Source organism: Malus domestica, chromosome 13, assembly GCF_042453785.1.
Source record: "Malus domestica chromosome 13, GDT2T_hap1".
NCBI lineage: Eukaryota > Viridiplantae > Streptophyta > Magnoliopsida > Rosales > Rosaceae > Malus > Malus domestica.
Window position 1 is genome coordinate 12,374,728 of NC_091673.1, and position 25,567 is coordinate 12,400,294.

A 25,567-nucleotide genomic window follows, 5' to 3' on the forward strand; every position below is an offset into this window, starting at 1 on the left:
ACTTATGATCGTGAAATGCAAAATCTAAACTATTTGTGATGATCAAGCTACGGCATCTCACATCATATAATACTTGGGGTCTAAGTTTTGTACATATATGATACAACTGCAACGACTAAGGAACAAACAGTACTCAAATCGAATGGGAACTCAGATAAATTCCCATGCATGACAAATAACAAACGTCCACGTTCCTCTGCTTAGGAGCCAAATATAACCCTAGCTAGGCCTGCAAACTAGATTTTTGTCCCAGTCAAACGTTCATTATATTTGGTCAAGACCCACATGGCATGATGGGAACACATCGTTGGCCACTATCCAATCAGGACCCTTCAAACAGTGCGCCCTATGGTGAAGGTTAGCCGACCTAATTTAAGTCTAAAGACGATAGATTTTTCAGTGTGATCGATACATGAGGTAGTACACTATATGTGATTATAAAAATGGTGAAATATGTGTGTTAAAAAATTAATAACCTAAAAAGTAAAATTTTACACTACTTACATAAAAATAAATAGTATACTATCTGTGTTCCCATCATAATTAAAAATATCTCTTCCACAACGTTGGCTGTCTTTTGTTTTTTCTTCAATTATAATGTAATTGTAAACTGGAACTGGTTGCTGTCTCTTCCTATTAAATTGACATGAAACTACAAGTCAAGATCTACCAAGTTAAACCATTTATAGATCGTTTTATAAGGCACATGCCACATAGTGACCTAATAGTACAAATAAAAAAGTTGGATTAAATTCCAACGACCTGGATAAATTTATTTTTTGTCATTGTTTGATGACTAAATTCTCTTAAATGCAACGAGTTCTATACAAGGAAAGTACAAAAATATTTGTAGTTCAGGTGGTTAAAAACTTTTGCTCCTGCACATGAGGTAACGAGTTCGAACCCCTCATTCAAAATATACAAGTTTCCAGTTTTTATGTATTGGACATTCATAAGTAGGCAAAAGCAAAGGGGAAAGTAATAACGCAGCAGAGGGAAAAGGAACTACTACATTTGAAGAAATAATTAAACACATTTATCTGATAAACATATAAATATACATGAATTTTTGCTATAACCTTAGATCTCTCTGTGCTTCACACATTCGGTGAGGCACATAACATACCCCCTACTAGTCTGCTGTGGTAGTACATGAATACAATACAATTACAACACAAATCAACTCTAGGAAATGGATATAGAAATCGCTAGATGGAGCCGCTACGATGCTGGATTGTTACTCGAAGATGTTGCTGTCCACCCGTTCTGTGTTCCGTTATCAACGGGCACCAAAACTCCCCACTTCCCCTCAGATTCCGAGGGCTCTATAACTTTAACAGATCCATCTGTCAGTCCAACAGCAAATTGGTACGGCTCCTGCAAATGTGCTGTAAGAGCCAGCGGGTACACTGATGGGCTGTCGCAGGGCAGGAAGAAACTAGTTTAGATAATCAATAACTATACGACGGAGGGTTCTAGTGATAACAGAAGGCAAATTTTTCTTCTTTTTCGTTTTTCAACTTAATCAAGAGGTGATGCACAACTTTTTCTTCCTTCTACTTCAACTAATTCATTTTTCAAACTAACACGGGGGAAAATCTAGGTAAATCAGACATAATGCTTGATAGAATGAGATTGCCGCCTCATAAACCGGTCATAGTTCAATGCGCTAAATACCTGTTTGATGATGCTTGTGGTAAGTACACCGACATGGCAATACGGCATCTTAGTTTCAGACTATCAGCATCAAATACTCCAATGTTACCATCAGTAAATGCCGCATAAACTAGTTGACTACTTGAAGAATATGCTGCACAAGAAATGGGCGCAGGCAGAAGATCTTGTGGCGTCCACTGCAATATTTAAAAAAAAAAAAAATGAGGGGATCTGTTGTGCACACAAACAAAAGTAACTCATCCAAGAAGTTCTATTACCTGCCGAATGCACTCTGATTTGGCCGCATCATATAATGCTAGTTGAGTCTCATGGTATACCAACAATCGGACTTGATCAGAATAGAATTGCACATGCGTGTCACCGACAGGCGCCTTTCCAGCGGGCAACTGAAGTGGAACCGATTTCCTCTTATCCCATGTATCCATGTTCCAAAAGCATAGCTGCAAAATCATTTTCTTTACATATCCAATCACTGGTAAACATTAACTTGCATATCAAAAGGAGAAGAAGAGCCGTCACATACTTGAGCATCAGCACCTGATGAAACCATGATTTTAAGGTTGACAGAAAATGCTAAACCAGTAATGTGCTTCTGGTGGCCTTTCAGTTTTGCTTTGACCTAACAGAAGAGCAGCACGATTCATATTGGCAATCAAGAAGAGCAATTCAATCACATGTTAATAGATATAGAGATTCTTAAATCAATCACCTCATCAAGTCGAACATTGTAAATGTGGATAGTTGAATCTTCCATTCCTATTGCTATGATATTATTATCCAGAGGATGAAATGACAAGTAGGTTGACACTGGTGGAGGTGGCATGAAAGTTGTCATTACCTGCAAACCAAAAAATTTTCATCCCAAACACGCTTGTCATTCCAATGCATGCAGAATCATGCAAACCGTAGTAGTTGATAGAAACTGTTGTAGGATAGATCTGCACTATATACGCATTAAATTACCTTAAAAGTCATCATATTGAACAGAGACACTTTTCCTCCACAGGCTGACATCACATAAGAGTCATTTTTTGAGAGTGCAATGCATGGAACCGCTTCTTCAACATTTTCTGAGACATCATTAGTCATTAAAAGACCACTGTTGGGTTGCCAATGTTGGGGAACAACACTTGCTGTGGCCTTTTAACCCACAAAAAGTCAGATACATTTTCATGAAAGTTACTAACACATTATATGTTCATGTAACTGAAATACATGCAGCTGAACGAAAAGAGAAATATGTATTTCATGTGGGTGTTGACTATCACCTTCCCACTTGGATTTTGCTCATTGCGGCTCCACTTCCATAGCTTCTGCACCCCATTTGAACCGAGAGCCAGAATGCCAGAACCAGAATTTGTGTACAGAAGTCGAGCAACCTTTTAAAAAAGTAAGACCATCTTAATAAAATTATCCATGAACAACAAAAGAGGGAACTAGAAAACAAAACCAACCTTGTTAGCAGGATCTTTACTTTCTGGCATGGTAGCCACTCGACACTGAACGGGATCTACAATTTCCGCCAGTTCCCAACGTTTAATCTTGTCAGATACATCATCTAAGCTTCTCTTTTCCAGGCTTCTTGCCATATCGGCTCTTGCCATAGAATCGGCTCTTGCCATAGAATCAGCTCTTGCCATAGAATCAGCTCCATTCTACAACAAATATGCAGCAGAATGAGATGCTAGAGCAGAAATAAGGGTAAGGATAAATCACAATACACCTAGTTAATATATTAAACTGAGTATGGTGACAATGGCTACCACATTTCAGTACTAACAAGCTACAATCGTACTTTCGCTTTTCAAGCTGATGCTAACCAGTCAATCATAATTAAGTTATAAAAAAAAATATGACAAAACAATTTGAATGTGAATTATATAACTTAAATGACGTACAAGAATATGAGTCGGTCTGGCAGGAGAGCTTGTATCCAAACGGTCCACTTTATTAATGGTTGGGTTGACATTCGGAACCATGGAAGAACCAGATACCTGATCAAGGAACATGAACACATCAAATTCTCAACAAAGAGCAAATCAAATTTTCTAGAAACAGAAATGTACAAATGAATGAAAGGGGTAGCATATCATGGAAACAGATATAAGAACCTTCATCTCAATAGGTCCTCTGGATGCTTCATAAGATCGAGTTTCAATTGCTCTTAAGGATCTTAGACCCTCAGCATTAGCAAGAATTTTGATTCCGTTGTCAGACGTGGTAGCAGCAAGCAAATTTCCTTCCTTATTGAATCTCAAGCGGGGAAGAGTCTGAAGCAATCCCAACGTTCATAATCAATGAATGAAATCTCAAAACAATAGATTCTTTTATTCAACTTATAATGTTTGGAAATAGATGTCTGAATAATGAGGACTTTTACCAGAAGTCCACCCTCAGCTTCTGTACCAGTAAGAACATTTGTATTATCCATATCCCAAAACTTTATCTGATTATCTTCACCAACAGCCAAAAAGTGATTTTTTGTTGTATCAAATTGCACTACGCCAGAAGATTTTTTTCTGAATCCAGTATATGTCCTCTTTATTGCCCCTTCACTTTCATTCCATTCAACGAGGAAAGAATCACCATCTTTACTAGTCCCACAAGAGAATAATCTGAGATTTAAGATGATCAGTTATAACTCATACATCATCACACAAACAGAAAATATGCGACAAAGGTAATTTATAGCATAAACCATGTGGACATTCTTGTGTACCTATTTCCATCATCACTGTAGAGCATTGTGGTGCACCACTGCCCAGGAGCATCATAGTCAACCCTGGAGCCCACATTGTCATACAGCCAAGCTTTTATTTTCCCATCAACAGCAGTTGAAAATATGAACTGCAAAGATAAAAAGGTAAAATTACGACAACGGCAAGAGCAGCTTGATGTGACACCATTGTCTCACTCATTTTCGGTTAGTTATTATAATAACAGTAATCATCATAATTAGTTATCTTATAAGAACTTTTGTGAAATTCCACTGGCATAACAGGATATATAAGAATTTAAATGTACAAGTAACAAGGAATTTCAAGGTAAACAAACCAATATCATACTAAATGAGAAAGTCTACCACTTCGAGCTATTTAGTTCTTTGAACATTCACAATGAACTCTAGCGCCACTGAACAGGCCATGTAACGTATAAATAAAATTAGAGTACCCACATTCAACCGGTCATTTGAGAACTAGTAACATTAAGTGGTCATAACACATATGCAGACTTCAGCAAATGGACATGATTTACCTGAATATTCTCCTTCTGGTGGGGGCAAATTGAGTAAACAGGCGCTTCATGACCTTCAAAGCTGAATAGATTTCTTCCAGCCAAATCCCAAACCTATTATGTTTTTAAACAAATAATCCATTTAATATTGATCAAGTTAAACAAAAACAGAAAGCTGCAATATTTAGTCCCCCACCTTTATCAGCTTATCCTCCCCACAAGTTATAAGACATAATTGCTTGTTTGGATGAGAAAAGGCTAAGTCATTCACACTGCCACTGTGAGCATCAATCTATAAGAAAACCAAATCCAAACATCAGTGTAAAGCGGCAAAAAATATCTTCTTGATCTTGAATTAGCACAAAGTGAATCAAAACATACCTCCAAATGTTGCCGTAGATCAGTTGGTCCTTGATAAGCGTACAAATGAACCAAGTGTTTGGTAAATGCAACACCTGTACACAAAAAAATACCCATAATTATATCCAACTATGCATTCAAATTATGCTAGAGATGCACTGCAGCTCCACATACCAATAAAGCTTCCATCTTGATTCCATGATACACGGCTTACAGACATTGACGAATCTTTGACCATAGCAAGCTATAAGAGGCTAAAAGTCAACTTACAGAAGTGGTAAATGCTCAATAATCGTAAGTAGTGCAGGCCTCTGATATTAACCTTTAACTAAATATCATGAAGACACCATTACTTTGAAAACAGATGGAACCTACTAAGCACACATAAATATGATGTTTTTAACGACGGGATAAAGAATACTGATAGGATGTTTAAGGTTCCGACTGAGTAATGATACACACCTGAATTGCATTAGAACTAGGAGTCATATTCCATATTTTGAATGGCTTTGTCACTAGCTTCTCTCGTATCCCAACTTCCCACAGTGTAATTTCACCATTACTACATCCAACTATTTATAAACATAAATCTTAAGTCAGCTTTGAGATTAAAGCTGCTTAAAAGCAAAACTTTAACAACAACCCTTTCAATCTAAGACGGGTGAAGCACAATTTATGTTACGCGGTAAATAAAACCTACCAGCAAGTAATGTGTGATGAGAAGGGTGGAAATCCATGCTTATCACATTGAATCCCTGACGAAGAGTGCACGCTACGGTCCTCGGTAGGTCATCTAGTGACCAGGAAGCATGCTGGGTAGGGGGAGGATAACTGACCTGAATAAATGAAGTAGGAAGCTCTATAATAGTTCGTAAAAGTGGAACATCCAAATGCAGAACCATAAAATGCAAGAAAGAGGTATCCATAACTTATGCAGAAACTTTAATCTGTCCAATAATACCTCATCAACAGATTGTGCAGGCCGCAGGCGTTTCATTAGTTGCTCATGATCTGAGCCTTGATACTCGCTCATTCCAAGAGCATTTGAGGGTGTTCTTGGATGCTTTAAACCAGAACCTGTTCAGGCAGCAAAATTGTTGTCAATAACCAAATAGCTTGAAAAATATGAAATATATTCTGTTATCTTATACTTTAAGCAAGCAATACAATGATAATCAAGCTCAACAGTAAATACTTCTGGTTGGACATTAGATAACTGAATTAATTCTTCTTACTAGTATGATAATGCTCAATAAACAGGCAAATAATGCTCAATAAACAGGTGGAATGACCCAGCACAAAGAACTAATCTAGAAGAGTTTCTTTAACCTCCCTACTCGTTACTGACACAAATAAGTAGTGACTATATTTTCTTCTTAATTCTACATTGTCACCTTATTAAAATTGTGGTTTGAAACAAAGAAAACGGAAAGTGAATAAACAATAACCTGGATCTAAAAAATCAACTTTTGTTAAGCTGTTGTAGCCTAAATTTCAGAAGAATGAAAACCACACCTTGACTGGGTTGAACAGGGAAGGGTGAAGCGGCAACAACAGCTGATTGCACAGACATGGAAGGATTAGCATTCGACATCCATCCTGCTAAATTTGCATTAGCTGCAGCTGCAGCAGCCGGCGGAAAAGGCTGTACATGACAGTAACAAACAAAACATATTGATATATCAAAACATCAGCTTAGTTGAAATTCGATAAAATTATGACAAAGGATATGATCATACTCCACCATGTGCTCCTAGAGGAGCATAAGTTGGCTTTGCAAGAGCTGCAACTGGAAGAGTAACTGGCGTGGATGCACGAGCCCCATTTGTTGGAGAACACGAGTGGTCCATGAATAAGGTCTTAATATCAGGATTTGGCCTTGGGTTCTTGCACAGCTGGTGCTGCCAATTTAGACTGCACAAACCATAATTTAATGCTTCACAACTTTTACAAACCGTAATCAATGATATTGACTGCAAGGTCTTCATACAAAATTCAAAAGTGGAAAGGCATTACAAACACCAGCATACCTTTGATTAATTAGAGTTCGCAAGCGTGAAGCCTTCAAAGTGGGTAAAGCAAGCTTATCTCGGAAAAGCGGATTTGCTTCTATCAACTTTTTAAGCTCTACTAGCATTATGCTTCTAGCCGACTTAGTATCACCATATTTCGATAACTGCTCATTTTCTCTGCATCACATTAAAATTAAAGTTTTATTCCCCACTTTTCATGTTCCCAAATTCCATGAGTTTTAACCCACAGATAAACTCATTAACATGTTATGGAACCCAACTTACATATACATTAAAAATGAACTAAAACATAATTCACCTAAAGTTTTCGAGGGTCAAAAGATGCGTAATTTCCTTGTACAAATCTTCGTTAAACGTCGAGAACACTTTCAAATCCTTCACCAGTATCTCAACAGCCTTAGCTCTGTCATTCCTGACCTCATTTCCAAATTGCAACAAAGACCCCATCACCAAAACAGAATCAATTAACACATTCCATAAAACAATCATACATGTAGACACACACAGAGAAACAGAAGTGATCAAAATCGGAACCTGTCGAGCGCCTCGAGATACTTCTGCTTTCGAACCTCGAAGAAAATCTTCATCGAGTAGCGATTCTCATCGACCTTGGTGAACCCAGAGAGGTACTTCTCGACCTCGTCCCACTCTCCAGCCAGCGCCTTCTCCTCAAAGTACTTCATGTTGAAGAAGTACCCCGATTCCTGCTCCAGCCTGAGCTCCATCGAATTCAAATTTCAAACCATAAACCCCTAAAATTAAATAAAAAAACCCCCAAAAATTGAAAACTAAAAAACAAATGCCCACCTGTGTACGGACTCCTTGAACTTCTCTTCCTCCAGAAATTGGAGGATCAGGAACACCAGTTCTCTGCTCAAGGACGACATCTTCGCTTCTCTTCCCCTCGATTTCAAATCTCAAGTTCGAATCTTTCCGTCCGCGGCGGAGGAGAAATGGGAGGAAACGGCAGCGTTTTGGGTGGAGGATGGGGGCGGGGTGGTTTCAATCGGTTTTTTAGGGCGAGTGGAAAGGGTCTAGGGTTTGAGGTCCCATGATTTTGCTTTCAACGACAACAGTGCAGAAGCACCAACGAGAGAAAGGGAGACAAAGATAAAGAGGAGAGAGAAAAAGACTTTATTCGGCACCCACATATCAGCCATTACTGATAAGTTATCACTGAAAGTGCGCGATTGATAAGCCGATGGGTGATAAGTACATTGGCTTATCTACTGAGTGGGGAACTGAGGGACAACTGCGAGGCGCAGTGGGTCATCATTCGTAAAAGGAGGAGATTCCATTTGGTTAGGGCTGTTATCCGGTACGACGCCTTCAATCGTGAGGCCAAGTCTAGGTCGCCGAAGTTTTACGTGTTGCGTACACGTGTCGGTATTTTATGGGTTGGGGAGATGTGGGAGGTGGGAGGTGGGAGGTGGGAGGTGGGAGATGGGAGTAGGTGATTGGAGTCCTGAAAAGGGAGTGTGGGTTCCGGAATCGAAGCTGAAAATAAAATGGGATTGAATATACGGGGTAACGTCCATCGCATCCCATTTCATTGTCGGGTGTCTGCGTGCAAGCCCTCCACTTGGATCTCTTGCCAGCAACACATGATTGCATCTTCTTAATATTTTTTTCTTTTTCTTTTTCCGGAGCATGAGGCATCACATCCCACCCCGAAAAGGACAAATCCCCAGCTAAGCCCGAAAAGTTAAATGCATTTTAGCTCATTTTTAAAAAAAATTTATTATGATCGGAACACCGAATAGTACATAATTTAAATAATAAAATATATGTGTTAAAAAATTAATAACACACATATAAATGGTGAAATATGTATGTTAAAAGATTAATAGCTTAAAAGAATAAAAAATTTTATCATTTATATAAAAACATGTGGTGTACGCTCGTTTTCCGTTCAAGATAAAAAATTTCTCCAACTTTTTTTTTGGTACAAAATTTCTTCAATTTTGGCTATGGTCAAATAACACTCTTTTTAAAGTTTTCAAACAGAAAATTAGCCGTATTTAAGAGAGAAAAAAAATTTCCAGGTTCCCCAAATACCAACTCACTATTGATCTACACCAATGGGCATTACACACATGGACTCTCTCGTTTCGAATGATAGCTGGATTAATTTGATTTCTTTAACTCCTTATTCTAAGAGAGAATTTTAGTGTGCCCAGAACACTGTTACACATATCGCATGTCGTTATACAAAGTAGATAGGTACTCAAAAAAAAAAAAAAAAAAACTTCTCTTATTTTAGCCCAAACATTTTTTTGTAAGAAAAAAATAAGTTCAGGTAATAATTAATTTTTCTAAATTCACAACTTTGCGAGCCCGGAAACCCACGTACTGTTCAAGCAAACCCGTCTCGGCCCATACCCGAATCTGGAAAAGTAACCATATTTTAGACCCTATATATAATTATAGCCACTATTTTAGTTTTATAATAATTCTAACCAAAATTTGATGTAAAAGTATTAATGTACCCTTAATATTAGGGTTTCTCACAACAAAAACTGCTTTAAACTCTCTCGCAACCTTTTGGTTTCTCACCTTAAACCAGATGAGCACCATTTGCCAATTTTTCATAATATACCCTTAATTTAACAGCAATATGTGAATATCTATATCTACTCTATATCTATATACATACATACATACATACATACACACATACACACATATATATATATATATATAGATTAAAAAAGAGTGTAGGAAATGGAGGGGTTCGAGAGTAAGGGGCACCGAGTAGTATTCAAGAGGCTACGTCTTTTATGCTTTAAGATCTCAATTAATTGTTGTTTTTTCATGGTTAAGAGTAATGGGGATTTTTTTTGTCATTAAGGGTATATTAGTACTTTTACATCAAGTTTTGGTTATAATTATAAAAAAACTAAAATGGTGGCTATAATTCTATATGGGGTCTAAAATATGGTTACTTTTCAAAAAATCCCGAAAAAACCCTTCAATAGAACGCAAGACAGAGGAGAATTTGAGAGCTCCAGAGTACTCCAATGGCGGCCAAGAAGCAGGAGAAGAGCTCGCCGAAGAAGAGGAAGCAAATCCCAGGCAATAAGCCGGAGACCCACAGCTCCTCTTCCAAGAAGACCAAGCTCCTCGACTCCAAGCCCTCAAATCCGCGTAGCACCGACTTCAAGAAACCCTCCAAACCTTTCAAGCCCCGAGAACCAGGACTCGATCATGAGAAACAAGTTCCGCTGTCGAAGCGAGAGGGCCGCCTCCGGGCCAAGGTCGATATCTGATCAATTTAACAAAGAAATTGGGATTTTTGATTCCTGCAATAAGAATATGTTGCTGAAGTTTTGTTTTTTAAAGGTAAATCAACAATTTTGATTTGCGGCTATTGTTGCAGGAACTTGCGGAGGCTAGGAAGAAGAAGCGGAAGCGTCATTACAATTTAGAGCAAGTGAGTTTTGTTCACTCCAATTTTTTTCTTTTTATAAGCATTTCAATTTGCAAATGATTAATAGGGAAAGGAAAATATCATTAGGTATTGGTGGTGCTTGTGCGACATAATTTGAATGTTAATCGGTTGATGAAACTTGGCCTTTTATGATTACATTCAAAAATGTGCACCAGGCGTTCGAAACTAGTACCGCCTCGTTAATTCATGCGTCGTTAATCCCATTTAAATGCTCGAACTACGAGCTTATTGTGGCAATGGGATGAACCTTGTTTTTTGCCCCTTATTTTCATAGGAGCTTGCACATCTGTGGGAGAAGATGCGGCAACGAAATATATCCAAAGAAGATCGATCCAAGTATGTAGTTTGAAACGAGTTCTATTGCAATTCTACCTCAATCATCTCTCTGTAAAGCCATGTTCTTCATTTACTTATTCTTGTTATCTATGAACTTTGGTAAGGTTGGTGAGTGAAGCGTTAGAGAAAATGAAGGGGAAAATTCCTGAAATCGCAAGTTCCCATGTGTCTTCTCGTGTTCTGCAGGTTTTTATCTTCATTTATCAAATGATTTGAAGTTTTAAGTCCTTGTTTTCTTTTAGCAGCCTGTACTTATGTGCTCCTTTTACCTTAGACTTGCGTTAAGTACTGTTCACAAGCGGAAAAGGATGCGGTTTTTGAGGAGCTTCAGCCACATCTTCTAACTCTTGCATGCAACACATATGCTGTTCATCTGGTGACCAAAATGTTAGACAATGGTAAGGTTGAGCTTGGAAGTAGATATGTAGAAAGTTGTACTCTTTGACTTTCATACAAAACTATTATAGTTTGAATATCATTGGTAGCGCACACCCTTTTGTTTTCTGAGAAATTATTAAGTTGTTACCTATGCTTTATTTGGCAGCCTCCAAAAAGCAGCTAGCGGCATTTATCTCCTCTCTCCGAGGACATGTTGCTTCCCTTCTTCGTCACATGGTTGGTTCTGTAGGTATGTTAGATGCTCTCTGCAGTACTTGGAGATACAATATCCAACCAACCTTTTTTGTTTCCCTTATTACTCTCTAAGCGGTTATAATATTATTACTACTTTTCTAAATCCTCATATAGTCGTTGAGCACGCATACCAATTGGGAAATGCAACTCAAAAGCAAGAGCTTTTGGTGGAACTATATTCTACAGAGCTTCAGTTGTTTAAGGACTTGGTCTCGAAGAATGAGGGCAGGTAAAGGAAGAGCTGTGTATATTCATTTTACATGAATGTAATGTTATCACATTCTCATTGCACTTTGTATCAAATTCAGGTTACTAGATATAATTTCAAAGCTAGATCTGCAGAAATCTTCAGTCTTCCGGCACATGACTTCAGTGATTCAACCAATTTTAGAGAAAGGAATAATTGATCACTCTATAGTACACAGGGTGTTGATAGAGTACTTCACAATAGCTGAGCAGGTGTGGTTTAGATATTAATTGCAAATTATCATTTTCTGAATCTTGCCTACAATTACGATATAGGCCTTTACTTGTCATTTTGTCTCTCCTTTCTAAACATCTAGTTTTTTGTTTTAAGTTCTCTGCCACAGATGTAATTAAACAGTTGTCGGGTCCACTTCTTGTTCGGGTGATCCACACAAGGGATGGATCCAAGGTTGGGATGCTCTGTGTCAAGCATGGCAGTTCAAAGGTAGATTGTTATCATATCAAGTGCAAATTGATGTCAGTTGACTAAATGTGTTGGAATTTTGGCTACTAATCTACATTATCTTTTAATTTTATGACTTGTTTTTAGGAAAGAAAGAAGATAATTAAAGGAATGAAAGGCCACGTTCATAAAATAGCTCTTGATCAAGGTGGAAGCATGGTAAGCTTAGGAGACTTTATTATTATTTTTCCTGTATGTTACTTTAGCACTTATGTGTGATATTGTGTATTAATTTTTTTTATTTTGATACTTCTTTTTGTATTGTTTAAGTTGTCTTCATACAGCTTACTCTAATATTTTGCATATCTGAAAATGAATGAATTCTGTACTTCCCAGGTGCTTGTTTGCCTTGTTTCAACTGTTGATGACACAAAGCTTACTACAAAGGTTTGCTTTTCTTGTGGTGTTTGTTGCAGATAGGGTTTTATTTATTTATTTATTTATTTTTTTCACTGGGGGGTGGAGGGGGTTGTGGTATATACAGATTTCTGGTGAACCTCTCTAATTCAGATACTATTTATTACAGGTTGTCATTAATGAGCTTCAAGAAAACCTAAAGGATCTTGTTCTCGATAAGGTTGTCATTTCTTTCTACTGCATAAAGGCTTGATCAAGTTTTCATATCTACAGTCTCTAGTGGTCCTATTTCAACTATTCTCTACATTCCTAAAAGATGTTTTTCTATTGCAATCTTTCAGAATGGAAGGCGCCCATTACTGCAGCTACTTCATCCAAATTGTTCACGTTATTTGACTCCTGATGACCTGGCTTCCCTCAGTTTGTCTATCCCTTCACTTTCCAACAAGGTAGATTTCATATTCTCTTTTTGTAGAAAATAGAAATGTATGTGGCCAGTAATTCGTTATGCATGAGAACTTACTCTGTTTCTATGTATTCTCAGGTTGAACCAGACAATTCTGAAACAAAATCTTCAAAGGTTAACAAATCTGGTGAAGAGGCCAATAGTGATTTGGAATTGGATGAAGCCGATATGAATCATGATGATGGCCTCCACTCAGTTGAGGGAGGAAAAAAGGATCCTGCCGTTCGAAGGCAAGAGTTGTTAGTCCAGAGTGGGTTGGCCGAGGTTTGTTGCTTTTAATACAAAACAGATTCCAATTTGAACATAGACATTATTAGTGAAATTGATTTAAATTAAACTTGACCGTCTTTTATACTAAGACATTGACTTTGATCGGGTATGCCTTGCAGAAGCTAGTTGATGTATGCATTACAAGTGCAGGGGAATTACTTAGATCAAATTTTGGCAAAGAAGTCATATATGAGGTACCTATTTCACTAGTTCCATTTAATGCAGATATATTAACCATGGAAAACGTTTTAGCATTCCATCCAATTCCCGTGCTTTGCTTGTCAAATGTGCATTCTGAAATGTTTGAGAATTTTCAACACTTCCGTGTGTTCTTGCGTTTGAATGCTTTGCAGGTTGCAACTGGGGGTGCTGGTGGCATTCTCCACCCAACTTTGGATGACAAGTTGAATGAACTATATGAAGCTATAGCATCTCTTGTCGCAGAACCTAAATCCCAAGAATCCGAAGAGGACTCAAAAGAGGAACACATCCTTGAAAATTTCCATTCCAGTCGGACCATTAGAAAACTAATCTTGGACTGCCCCACATTTGCTTCCACTTTGTGGAACAAGGCACTTAAAGGAAAGTGTGATTTGTGGGCCCAAGGTCACAGGTCAGCCTCTTTGTCTTGTTTCCCTGTATTATGATATGTGCATAAGAAAGCATGTGATTCTTTCTTTTGTACGTAGTTGTAATTTTCTTTTCTTCAACTTTTCACGCCCAAGTCTCGATAATATTACACTTTAGAGAAAAACATTTCAAACTCAACATTTTAGGGGAAAAAAAACCCAACCAACATGATAGTGAGAGGAGGATTTCACAACTACGAATCAATTAGAGCATTACTTTCGTGTTTTTTCTCTGAGCTCGTGAAGTGTTTTTGTATAAGATTTGTAGTTATCGGGGTCGTTTTATCTAATTTATTTTTTTCTTTCTCTGGGATTGCAGTGGGAAGGTGATTGCTGCATTCTTAGAATCTTCGGACTCTAAGGTCAATCAACTGGCAAATAAAGAGTTGAAGAAGTTGATAGATGGTGGCATTCTCAAAGTTCCTGAGCCAAAAGTAGTTACCGGAAAGAAAGAATGAGGAAATTGTGGTAAAGTCCCTGAGCTGAAACACTAAGTGACACCAACTCCGTTCCGGCAGCCTGCCTTCAGCGTAACTCTTTTGACTGAACGTAGTTAAAGGCCAGCTTAAAATTTTGTAGAATCCACCTTATATTTATACAGTTTGTAATGTGGTTGGTACAATCTCAAACTTTTACACAATTTGGCTCTGATTAGCGAGTTATTGTTGTGCGTTCAACATATTGGGAGGGCTACTATTTGAGATGCTTATTTTCTTTTATTCAAGCGATGTTAGGAAGGTTGGATTCAAACACACAACTTCGGGCATTAATCAGTTTGAGTTACGAGCGCATTACGTGATGCTTATTTGGTTGATAGGCAATGTTGCTAGATCATGATGCTTGACAACGAAAACCAAATACTCTATACACAATCAACTTCTTACCTACTATTTCTCATGAGATCCTTGAAATGTCTTGCACTCAAGTTAGGTAGAGCACAATCTCCGCTTTGGGGGAGATCTTACGTACGTCTTGCTGACCAGATGATCGAATACACCACGCCATGTTTCATCCTCTCTTTCTATAGAGGAGAGAAAGGAAGAGAAACGATAAAATTGTGCTCAATTTCACACGTAGCAATTCCGCCAAGATCTCTTTAGTTGGGGGAAGAATCAAATACTTGGAATAATTCTACCACTTTTATACTAGCTTGCCGTTGGCCTTTATGAATTTAATCTAGACTACATAGGTGCAGGAAGCCTTACCGCCTCACCCGTCACTGAAGCGGATTCGGAATTGTCTTTCATTCCAAGGCATTACTTGTATCCATCCGCTTCATATTTGCCTGGAGCTCTATGGTTTGGGTTAGGTTTATCATTAGGTGATTAGGAAGCAATCGTCTCTATCGTCGTAAAATAAGAGCTTTTATGACCTAGCGACCCCTGTCCTCGTTAGTTTCTATAATTGCGCAATTTCATAATCTCTTTCTCACAATTTAGATTAATTCAGCGTAGACTATTTGTCGAATCGAAAACAGAAACCAATCATCTAGCAATCAAAACAATGCAGGAAGAAAAAGTTGAATGAGCCTAAAAAGAGGCCTGTCATCTTTTTCCAATTAATCAATCAATCAGTCATGAACGAACACAAGTAGACCTACTCTTAAACATCCCACTATCCGATCTGACCTCAAACACTGGAGAATCATAACTACCTCTACCCTGCTCATAATTGAGTACATGATGCCCAGTTCTCAACTGCCAAAAGTTCTTCGGCTTCTCGTAAATTCGAGCCCGAAGATGAGGGTATCCCTGAACCTTATGGTCAGATGGGTTGAAGACAGGGGATTCCCTTGGGAACCTGCTCTGAAACGCATCAAAAGCAGCAGGTGGAGTAAATAGTGAGGAGGAGGATTGCTTTCCTGGTGTTCCTGCAGCTGCATTGGCCTTCAAGCAGCTTTCTATCACCCTTACCTCCTCTCTGAATCTGTTTCTGACATCTTTCAGTCCCTTGGTTACTTTGCAAGGCCTTGAATTTGTGGGATTGTAAGGCTTGTGATGTGAAGAAGGATTGGGATTGGCAGTGCTTGGGGAGTTGTGGTGGGTTGTTGTGTAGGTGATTGTGCCACACTCAGAGCAGAACCTCCTCCATCTCTCCAAGTCAAAAACTCTTCTTTTTGCATCATCTGAGAGACATGAATATGCCTGCAAAACAATTAAAAAAAAATCAGAAATTTGAGTTAGTTCATAAATTGAAATTGAATGCGGTCACACCATAACACATGAATATGTTGTTGGGCGTCCAATCTGTGCTGTCAGGTTGTCACATGGGACTCACCCTTCACCAAAGTGCTTGTACGGTTGTACCCCAATTAAAGTGAGGCATAATATTACCAACATAAAGCTTTAGGAAATTGCTGTCAAATAGACTATAGCAAATAGTCTCCTTATATTGATATGATCTCGATATGTTGTCCATACTGTCTCATTATATCGGTAGCAAATACTCTTAAATAGTTTGATATGAAACAAATAAAATATCAATACGTTGTCGTATTGCCAATTTGTTATAACAATAGTACTATATGAGGAGAGTGATGCAATGATAGTGTTATTTAAGAGGTGATTTCACAATCTCGTTTGCTCCTTTTGCGCTTCTCCTTTTTTGTCCATTCCTCTTTAATTTATTCAATCTAAAGACGGAAAAAACAACGTAGAAGAGTGCATTAAAAGGAAAAGCGAGTTTGGAAATCACTAACCAAGGTCCCAAAGTTTTCATTATTGTAGTGGACAGGGGTGCAATATGGTTATAGAGTAACAACACACAATCAAAATGGTGGAAATTGTAAGGAGAACCATTCTAACCTCAGAAACAAGCTTGAATGCAATTTCAGCTTTTGGGTGTTTGTTCTTATCTGGATGAAGTTGTAAAGCTGCACAAGAAATAATAATCCCAACCAATATTACCAATCAAGCAATAATACCTGATATCTTGGAAATATGTAAAATGCCAATCTTTTTGCCCAAAACCTACCAACAAAAACCTACCAAGTTCATGATATCTCTTTCTTATAACATCCGCGCCAGCATTTTCCTCCACCTATGAATTTCCAAATTCCCACAAACATTTACAAGCAATCTCGAAATTTATAAAACAAGGGAAGAAAGAAGAAGAATCCCAAAATGGGTTCACATTTTGAATCCAAAAGGTGCAAGAAAACGTACTCGAAGGAGGCGATACCAATCGACGAAAGACGAATGAACAGGGCTGCTGCCGCCGCCATGCCGGTGAGAGCAGGCAATGGCGCGCGCGGAAACGGAGCAAATCTCAGTCACCAGCTGGGATTTCAAATCAGAATCCTGCCCCATTTTTTTCTCTCCAACGGAGAAAATGGAAAAGAAAGAGAAAATGCTTGAAATTGAATTGTTGTGTTGGGGTTGGAGAGAGAGAGGGAGGGAGGTGGAGCGGTTAAGAAAAATGAGCAAAATTTGCGGGTGTGAATTTTGAAAGTGGATATCAGTTGGTGGCAAAGCGAGGGAATAAGAAGGGGTCGTCCGATAATCTTGCCACGTGGATCAATTTTGAGGTGGTATGGTCCTTTCCGTATTTTCCTTAGCTTAGTATTTGAGGTTCAAATTTAAATCAAAAGGAATTGGTACATATATTTTGTTGTTTTTCTTCCCATATCTGATTGTTGAGATTTTTACTATATGGTATATATATTTTGTTGTTTTTGCTACCTTGTAATTAAATGGTATATTTATTTCCAATAATGTATTTGATTTTTTTTTTTTTGGGAGAAGAAAAAAATGGAAATATTGATTGAATATTTGAATATGACCACTTTAAATTAATCGTGTATGAATGAAATTAAAATCTCAACCAAAAATATAAGATGTTTAATGAACATATATGTAGGACAATATGATCCATGTATCTAATTATAAGAACTAGTTGAAAAGACAGGGATCATGGTAACTCCAATGCAAAGATGTAAAATTGGAGATGCAAATGTATTTTTATCAACTCTTGTGGCATCATCACTATTAGAATTTACAAACATGTAAACAGTTTTTGCTTCAGGTGGTAAAATTGCAAAATCTTGAGATGTTATTTGCATTTTTTTTTTTTTTTTTTTTAAATTTTTTTTTTTTAAATTTGTATCGATAGATTAAAGAGAGAACTTTAAGGTGAAAATTGTCCGTTTCAAAACAATTTACATCTTTCCTTGAGATTAAGAGTTAGTTGATGACTATATACATATCTCATTGCCCTTAAAACATCCGATAAAATTGAAATGACCATCGTGATACTTCTCACTTGTTAGTAATATGGTACAAGAATTAGAACATGTTCCAAAGCAAGAATTTAAGATGAAGCAAATGGTTGGTGGAGATTGTGGCTACAATGAAACTATGTTGGTACTTGTTGGTTTCTTGGTAGAAGAAGTTAGCAATGAGAGGTCATTTTACAAAGAGTAATGTTATTCATACCATATTTTTATACCACATTTTTATACCACTTTAGGTGTCATCTGATATGAACAGCCACATCATTTAAAAATTTGCAAAACCCAAGGAAAAAAATAAGAAAGACTCATCGTATACCACAATCATCATTTAATTAACTAGTTTTTCTTAATTATTAGTTTATTAAATAATTAACTAAATTTAAAAATATGATTAATTCAAATGATGTGACTGTCCACAACAAATGCCCACTTAAGATAGTATGAAAATGTGGTACAAAAACATGGTATGAATAACATTATTGTTTTACAAATGTCAGTGTGTCTAAAATAAACTCATCCAACCAAAGGTGCTGTATATAAATGGAGGGTCCCGAAGATTGATTGTTTGCAGTAGTAGATTGCAACTACAAAAGGTGCAGCTGGTTATAAGTTGAAACTCATGATGAACAGTCCCAGAGAGAGTTTTAATTAGTAGGTAGGCAACAAAAGCGTACTCAACTTAGTTAGTTAAGAACATTTATTTTTGCGCTCAAGTTTTATTTTTTCCTTTCGTACTATTTATTTATACTACAAAAATGCATCATGTGATGTGTTAATTAAGGGTAATGCTAGAGAGACTAAATTTGTAGACAAAATTTTATAAATTAAACGACATGGAAGTTGATGATTGGATTATTACTGAAGTGTTGATTAACATATTTATTTTTTATTGATGACACATCATTTGAAATGTAAATTTAGTCTACAAATAAAGTTTACTTAGCATTATTCATCAAATAATGCATACAACTAACATATAATAATGTAATTTCCATAACATTTTTCTTTTCAATATACAGGAGCCATGCAAGTTAACATTGATATTGAATCTAATAAGAAGTAACTTGCACGTGAAGAAAGGAGGCTAGTAGGTGGAAGAATATGTAGTCGACTGCATAGATAATGCCCAGTTGAAACTTTGGTATTAGTTGGTAATCAAGAGTAGGTAAACAAGAGCTTCCTGCAACTCTACCTGTAGGGTCCTTAATTGTATCGAAATCTTGTACCATTTTCCTATGACTTTAATCTCAATTTTCTTTTCTTTTGTTATGAGTTTTAAAGAAAAGCTTAGGCTCATCTACGTTGCAACCACATCGAAAAGTTTTGACCATGCACGCATGGCGCCGACCGGTAAATGTAAAAAGATATTTGTTCACGCATTTGTTGTAGAACTCGGAGTAGAGAATATTTATTTACGTGTGCATGAATCACTGTTAAATATAAGATTAGAATTTTAGCCTTGGTTTGAATTTAATAAAGATTAGACACTCAGTACTACGGTCTGATGATATTATTCTTCACTTATAAGTGATAGGTTTCGAATCTCGTAGACGACAAATTCGATACTAAATTAGATTGTCTATTGTATGGTTTAGCCGATCTCTCTCTTTTCTTAATGTAAAAACATATCATTGTAATCATAAAAACAATTTAATAAAGATTAGACACTCAGTACAATGCCCTGATGATATTATTCTTCACTTATAAGTGATAGGTTTCGAATCTCGTAGACGACAAATTTAATACTAAATTAGATTGTCTATTGTATGATTTAGCCGATCTCTCTCTTTTCTTGGTGTAAAAACATATCATTGTAATCATAAAAACAATTTAATAAGGAGTAGATTATGGTGTGGTAGGGTATGAATCCGCATTTGAAAAGGCGCCCTGTTTTCGTTGCCCGATGCCAAATTGCCAATAGTTTCTTTCACCACCCTCTCTCCTGGAATCTTTCTTAATATGAGCAATCTTGGCGTTTGGAATTTGACCTTTGCCGTTCTTCATTTGCCAATTAAATCATCAAAAGTCTTGGATTTGGAGCTTTTGGAGCTTTTGTTTTGAGATTGGCGAGCCTCTTTGTGAATTGGATCGGTTGTTTTATTTGGAGGAAATTCCAATCCCATTAGGGCTAATACATAGGTCAATACCAAGTGCATTGGTTTTATCTTTTTGGGATTATTTCAATGCATTTTACGTTGCTCAATGTCATTTTATATAAGTTTCCTTCCAAATATCCAAACAATGAAACTAATGAAGTAGTTGGATGTAGACCCAAAATTTGACCATGGTCCATGGCTAAGGCTTACTAAAAATGATCCATCATTCAGCTAAATGTAAATCCCTTGTTGTGATGGAAATAAAATCATGGAAAAAGTTTTCTCCGGACACAAGTTTTGCAAAATATTGTAGCCACACTCCGAGCTTTGAATACAGTTGCTTAAATTAGAAAGTTTGAAGTTTTGAAGCAAACATCCATATACGAATTTTTCAGTGACACATGCATTGACAAAGTTCCTTATAATGATTTTTTTTTTGTTTTTTTTTCAAGATTGAAAACAAAAGGTTAGGTATTTAGGCGATGTTATATTGGGTTAATTTCTTCCTTCAAATAACTCAGCTTCTTCTCATTGGTTAAACTTAAGTGTAGTACCAAATTAGGTAAAAAGGACAACCACCTCAAATAGACATTAATAAAACTCAAGTATAGTACCAAACTGGATAAAAAGAATTTATGGCCTACCTTTTACTGACAGTTAATTAAATATTCAAATTATTATTATTATTTTCAATTACATGAAATAAATACACAGGATAACCTAGCCAACACCACACTATATAAGCACAATTAGTTCTAGTCACTGGATCGGACTAGCCTTACTATTTCAAATAATCGAGACATATCTACAAGTTGATTAGTCTGGAACAACCCCAATTAGAATAAAACGAGTCTACAACAAAAAGTGATAAAGGCCATCAAAGCACACAGACTAGGATTGTTGGTAAAAAAAAAATTCATGCCAAAATAATGAAGAAAAGAGAAAAGTTTTGGGGTTTTTGTAATGACCATTTTGTTGCCGGAAGGCTGCAAATCATGTCTTGAACTTCAAAAGAAGTTCAAGTACGAAAAACGACCGGAGGAAGAAAAGAGTTCAAAACCAAAGGTTTGGTATTTTGGGTTCTCTTTCCTTCAAATAACTAAAGGTTTGTTTGGTATCCTACTTGACTCTAACTTTTTTTACTGAAAACCATTTTTTGAGTTTTAGGCGTTGAATTCTTGTTTGGTAGGACTCTTTTTAAAATTTAGATTCATAACTAACTTAAAAACATATGTTATTTCTTAAAAACATTAAAAGTGAGTTTTTAAAGTTTTTTTTGTTTTCTCCTCAACATCTATTTTTTGCTCTCTCCTAATCCTTTCTTTTTTCTCTCTCCTAACCCTCTCTTTCCTCTCTCCCCACGTCACACCCTATCTTCTTTCTCTCTCCTCACCCTTTGTCCCATCACCCTCTCTTTCTCCTCACTCCTTACCTTCTCACCGTAATTTTTTGCTCTCTCCCTCACCTTCTCATCCTCTCTCTGTCTTTCTCTCTCCTCGCCAACTATTTCCTCCCTCATCTTTCCCAATTCTCTCTCTCCTCCAATTTCTGCTCAAGGTAGTTTGAATTCAAACTAAAAAATTTATTTTTAAAAATCTGAAAATATGACTTTAACCCTTCAAATTCAATTTTTTTTCATATAAAACCCGATATAATTTTTTTACTTAAAAAAGCCCCAGTGACTAGGATCCACCTAAGTGAATTCATTAATTACATATTACTTTACACATTTTACATTTTTAGATGCCCAAAATACCCCTATTGCATATTTGATGTGCACAATTAATTCTATATAGATTGTAAGGAGAGACTTAATGATTTTGTAAAAAGAAAAATAAGACATTAATGTTAAAAAATTCATTGCATATTAATATCAAATATGAGAATTGTTGGCTTAATTCTATGTATCTAGTATTATGAGTTCATATATATATTTTTACACAAAAAAAGCCTAATATATGTAATAATACATAAAAAAAAAGTAATTTACATACCATGTACAAAAATGTTATTTGATTCAAAATGTGTGTATATATATATGTGTGTGTGTGTGTGTGTGTATTTATATAATTAGACCATATTAATTTACCTACCTACTATTTGAAATGTTCATGCAAAATATTGTATACCAACAACAAAAGATTGCATAAACTTAGGAATTGGATCATGTTTTTTATTTTATCTTTTACCTACAAACAATCATATACATACTACTTTATATATTTTGACCAAAAAACGTCCCTAATAGGGTAATATATGTAATAATACATGAAAAATAATTTACCTACCATGTATACAAAAATGTTATTTGATTCAAATAATATAATCGGGGTTTTCTCAAAAAAAAAAAAAATTATATATATATATAATCTAGGTGTAGTGTGTGTGTATATATATATTTATATAATTGGAACAAATTAATTTACCTACCTACAAATTAATTTCCAATAATTTACCTACAAAAAATTAATTTACCTACCTACAACTTAATTTTCAATAATTTACCTACAAAAAATTATAACCCGTGTGTAATATAATATCTTTTTTTCACTAATACATTGAGAATAATTTACCCATAACAAGAAGAAATATAATTTGATGTATTATATTGAAAAATATTATGTCATACCTATATTTATACAACAATAAAATGTGTCTAATATATGTAACAATACATGAAAAATAATTTACCTACAAGTTAGAGAAGTGTTATTTGATTCAAAATATATAATACGGATTTAGTATATATTTTTTTTAATAATTGGAACAAATTAATTTACTTCCCAATTAATGCAAAATATATATATATATATATATATCACAAAAAAGGTAAATTTTTGGTATGATACGGATACAATTAATGCAATACAACAATTTATATATTTTATTTCACTTTTTCTACAACTTTTAATTTGGAATAAATTTAGGGATTTGGGAAAGTGGCATGGGTGTAAATAAATTGTATTAGTAGGTCAATAGTGTTCCGATGTGGCTGCAGATTTTAAATTTGAGCTTTTATTGGACGTTTATTTGTAAATGAGTTTTTATGTAGGAATCATGAATTGTAAGGGCCAAAATCTAAGTCACCCTTATTTTTAGGAACAATCAAAGTTTTTTGGATAGAATACCAAATGGGCCCTAAGCTTCTTAATTTAAGTCTAATTCCAAATTAGTTGAGAAAGGACAAGAACTCAAAAAGAATTGGTTAAAACGACTAATTAGCTCTCATGTGTTTAGAAATTTTTATATTTCGGGCACAAATCAATGACCATTTCATTTTTTTGGCATATGTCAATCGAAACAATTTGAAGGTCAATAAAAATAATTTTCCCTTCAACTATGATCAATGACCCCTTCCTGAGATTTTTCTTTATTGGCTTCTCCTCAACACTACAAAATGTCAGTTGACTCAATCCTTTTGTTGAAAATATTTTTGCGACCTGGAAGGCTAAAACAAATTAGCTATTTGCGAGTTATTTCATGTTGGTGATTTAGACATTCTTTTGAGAATGCACTACTTACCTAACACGACAAGTTTTTGGCCTTGATACTAGGCGAGGTTAGCTGAAACTTGAAGTTGGAGGACAAGCGAGTTGTACATCACCATGATGAAGCCGATGAGAACCGTATTGCCAATTTATGTCATCGCCACATATAAATTGAAATTTCAGTTTGAGAACATTAATTTGGTCCTTTTTTACTATTATAGCTTATGTGGATATTTTGACATCTCATTTGGACTCATTTGGAGATGCTCTAAAAGACATAAAAGTTGATGATTGTTTTATTACTTAAGCGTTGATAAACGCGCTCATTCATATTAGTGACACATTATTTAATTTGTAAATTTTATCTCCAAGTTTAGTCTCCCTAACATTATCATTTTATTTACGTATGGTACTCATTATTGGATAATCTCTAATGCAAATACTTAAATTCTAGACATATATTCTTAAATTTGGGTTCCAAAAAGATGGTGGATTTATGTATTTTGGTTGCATTCTCCAATGCAAAGACTAAAATTTTAAAACTCATTTTGAATTTTAAGATTTGAATGTTTGAATTGTAGGAGAAAACACAATCAAGTGGTATTCATATTATTTGTTTTGTCAAACAATAGATTTTGTTAGATTAGATGTTAAATTAGTCACTGACAGGGTTCAAATTCACGCCGTCATACAATAACTCAACACATTTACACCACTGTGGTGTATTGGAAAACTTTACACTCAAATATAAGATTTGAATCCAAATTTTTCGGTGGTGCATTGGAGATGCTATAATAATGTATAATGGAATCTCAAAGCTATTAAACATAGCGATGTAATATATTAGTTGGAAGCCTTTAAAAGAAGGGATCCTCATTTAAAAAAAAAAATAGAACACCCTTTTGACCGTTAGATTTGGCTTTAATGAAATTATATGGCATGTGATTTAATCTCAATCACAAAATTTCATTAAAACTAAATCTAACGGTCAACAAAGTATCCTTATTTTTATTTTTTTTAAATGAGAATCTCTTCCCTTAAAAGGCTTACTGAACTTTGAAGTTTGATGACATGCTGAATTGTAGGATGACTTCACGTGTTGGAAATGCAAAAAATGTGTAGCAAGTATGAATTATCCAACACCAACCGTCAGTAATTGATTTGACATGGTAATGTGGTTCGATTTCCTCAATGATTTTTGTTAGAAATGAATCAAAACCAAATCGTTCTATTGTATTAGTTCTACACGTAAGTTACTGTCTATCAAAGTAGGATCAAATTGGGTGACCAAACCTAGCAACATTTGGGCCTTGTCACCTCATAAAATAAACATTCACCGCCATGGCGCACAAAATTACACACACATGAGAATTGAGATGGGTTGGATCCAGCCATCTCTTTCCTCAACCCGTGGGCCCCATTATCCTTTTGTCCCTACCCCGCCCATCTTAACGAGAGATTTTTAAGAGTAATACTACATTTACTTTTTATTTTACCATTTTTTTCTAATAAAGGTAAAGTCATCAACACATATAATATAAATGATACAAATAAATAAATAAAATAAAATTTTTATTTTTCTAAATATCGAGTGTTT

The 25,567-nt window shown here is 35.7% G+C and overlaps 3 protein-coding genes across 3 annotated transcripts; 1 reads left to right on the forward strand and 2 right to left on the reverse strand.

Annotated features, from left to right (window-relative positions):
• Positions 1-1,013: 1,013 nt before the first annotated feature.
• Positions 1,014-8,499, reverse strand: LOC103452851 (topless-related protein 2-like). Its single transcript, XM_008392388.4, has 25 exons — positions 8,112-8,499; positions 7,839-8,018; positions 7,603-7,716; positions 7,302-7,460; positions 7,011-7,185; positions 6,787-6,916; positions 6,233-6,348; positions 5,972-6,107; positions 5,734-5,843; positions 5,446-5,515; positions 5,293-5,366; positions 5,108-5,203; positions 4,933-5,025; positions 4,397-4,524; positions 4,058-4,292; positions 3,789-3,947; positions 3,576-3,671; positions 3,132-3,332; positions 2,946-3,056; positions 2,641-2,817; positions 2,387-2,515; positions 2,201-2,296; positions 1,935-2,117; positions 1,678-1,853; positions 1,014-1,417 (listed from the first exon to the last, which is right to left on the reverse strand). The coding sequence occupies exons 1-25, from the start codon at positions 8,189-8,191 to the stop codon at positions 1,222-1,224; spliced, it is 3,420 nt and encodes a 1,139-aa protein (XP_008390610.2). The 5' UTR covers positions 8,192-8,499; the 3' UTR covers positions 1,014-1,221.
• Positions 8,500-10,030: 1,531 nt separating this feature from the next.
• LOC103452852 (pumilio homolog 24-like) lies at positions 10,031-14,795 on the forward strand. Its single transcript, XM_008392389.4, has 17 exons — positions 10,031-10,561; positions 10,684-10,737; positions 11,030-11,091; positions 11,196-11,277; positions 11,366-11,489; positions 11,636-11,719; positions 11,839-11,953; positions 12,033-12,183; positions 12,302-12,415; positions 12,521-12,592; positions 12,770-12,820; positions 12,960-13,010; positions 13,132-13,239; positions 13,335-13,520; positions 13,646-13,720; positions 13,880-14,139; positions 14,475-14,795. Exons 1-17 carry the CDS (start codon positions 10,325-10,327, stop codon positions 14,611-14,613), a joined length of 1,965 nt encoding a protein of 654 aa, XP_008390611.2. The 5' UTR covers positions 10,031-10,324; the 3' UTR covers positions 14,614-14,795.
• An 879-nt stretch (positions 14,796-15,674) lies between these two features.
• Positions 15,675-17,605, reverse strand: LOC103430770 (uncharacterized). Its single transcript, XM_008368914.4, has 4 exons — positions 17,320-17,605; positions 17,143-17,194; positions 16,960-17,027; positions 15,675-16,299 (listed from the first exon to the last, which is right to left on the reverse strand). The coding sequence occupies exons 1-4, from the start codon at positions 17,461-17,463 to the stop codon at positions 15,730-15,732; spliced, it is 834 nt and encodes a 277-aa protein (XP_008367136.2). The 5' UTR covers positions 17,464-17,605; the 3' UTR covers positions 15,675-15,729.
• Between the last annotated feature and the right edge of the window lie 7,962 nt (positions 17,606-25,567).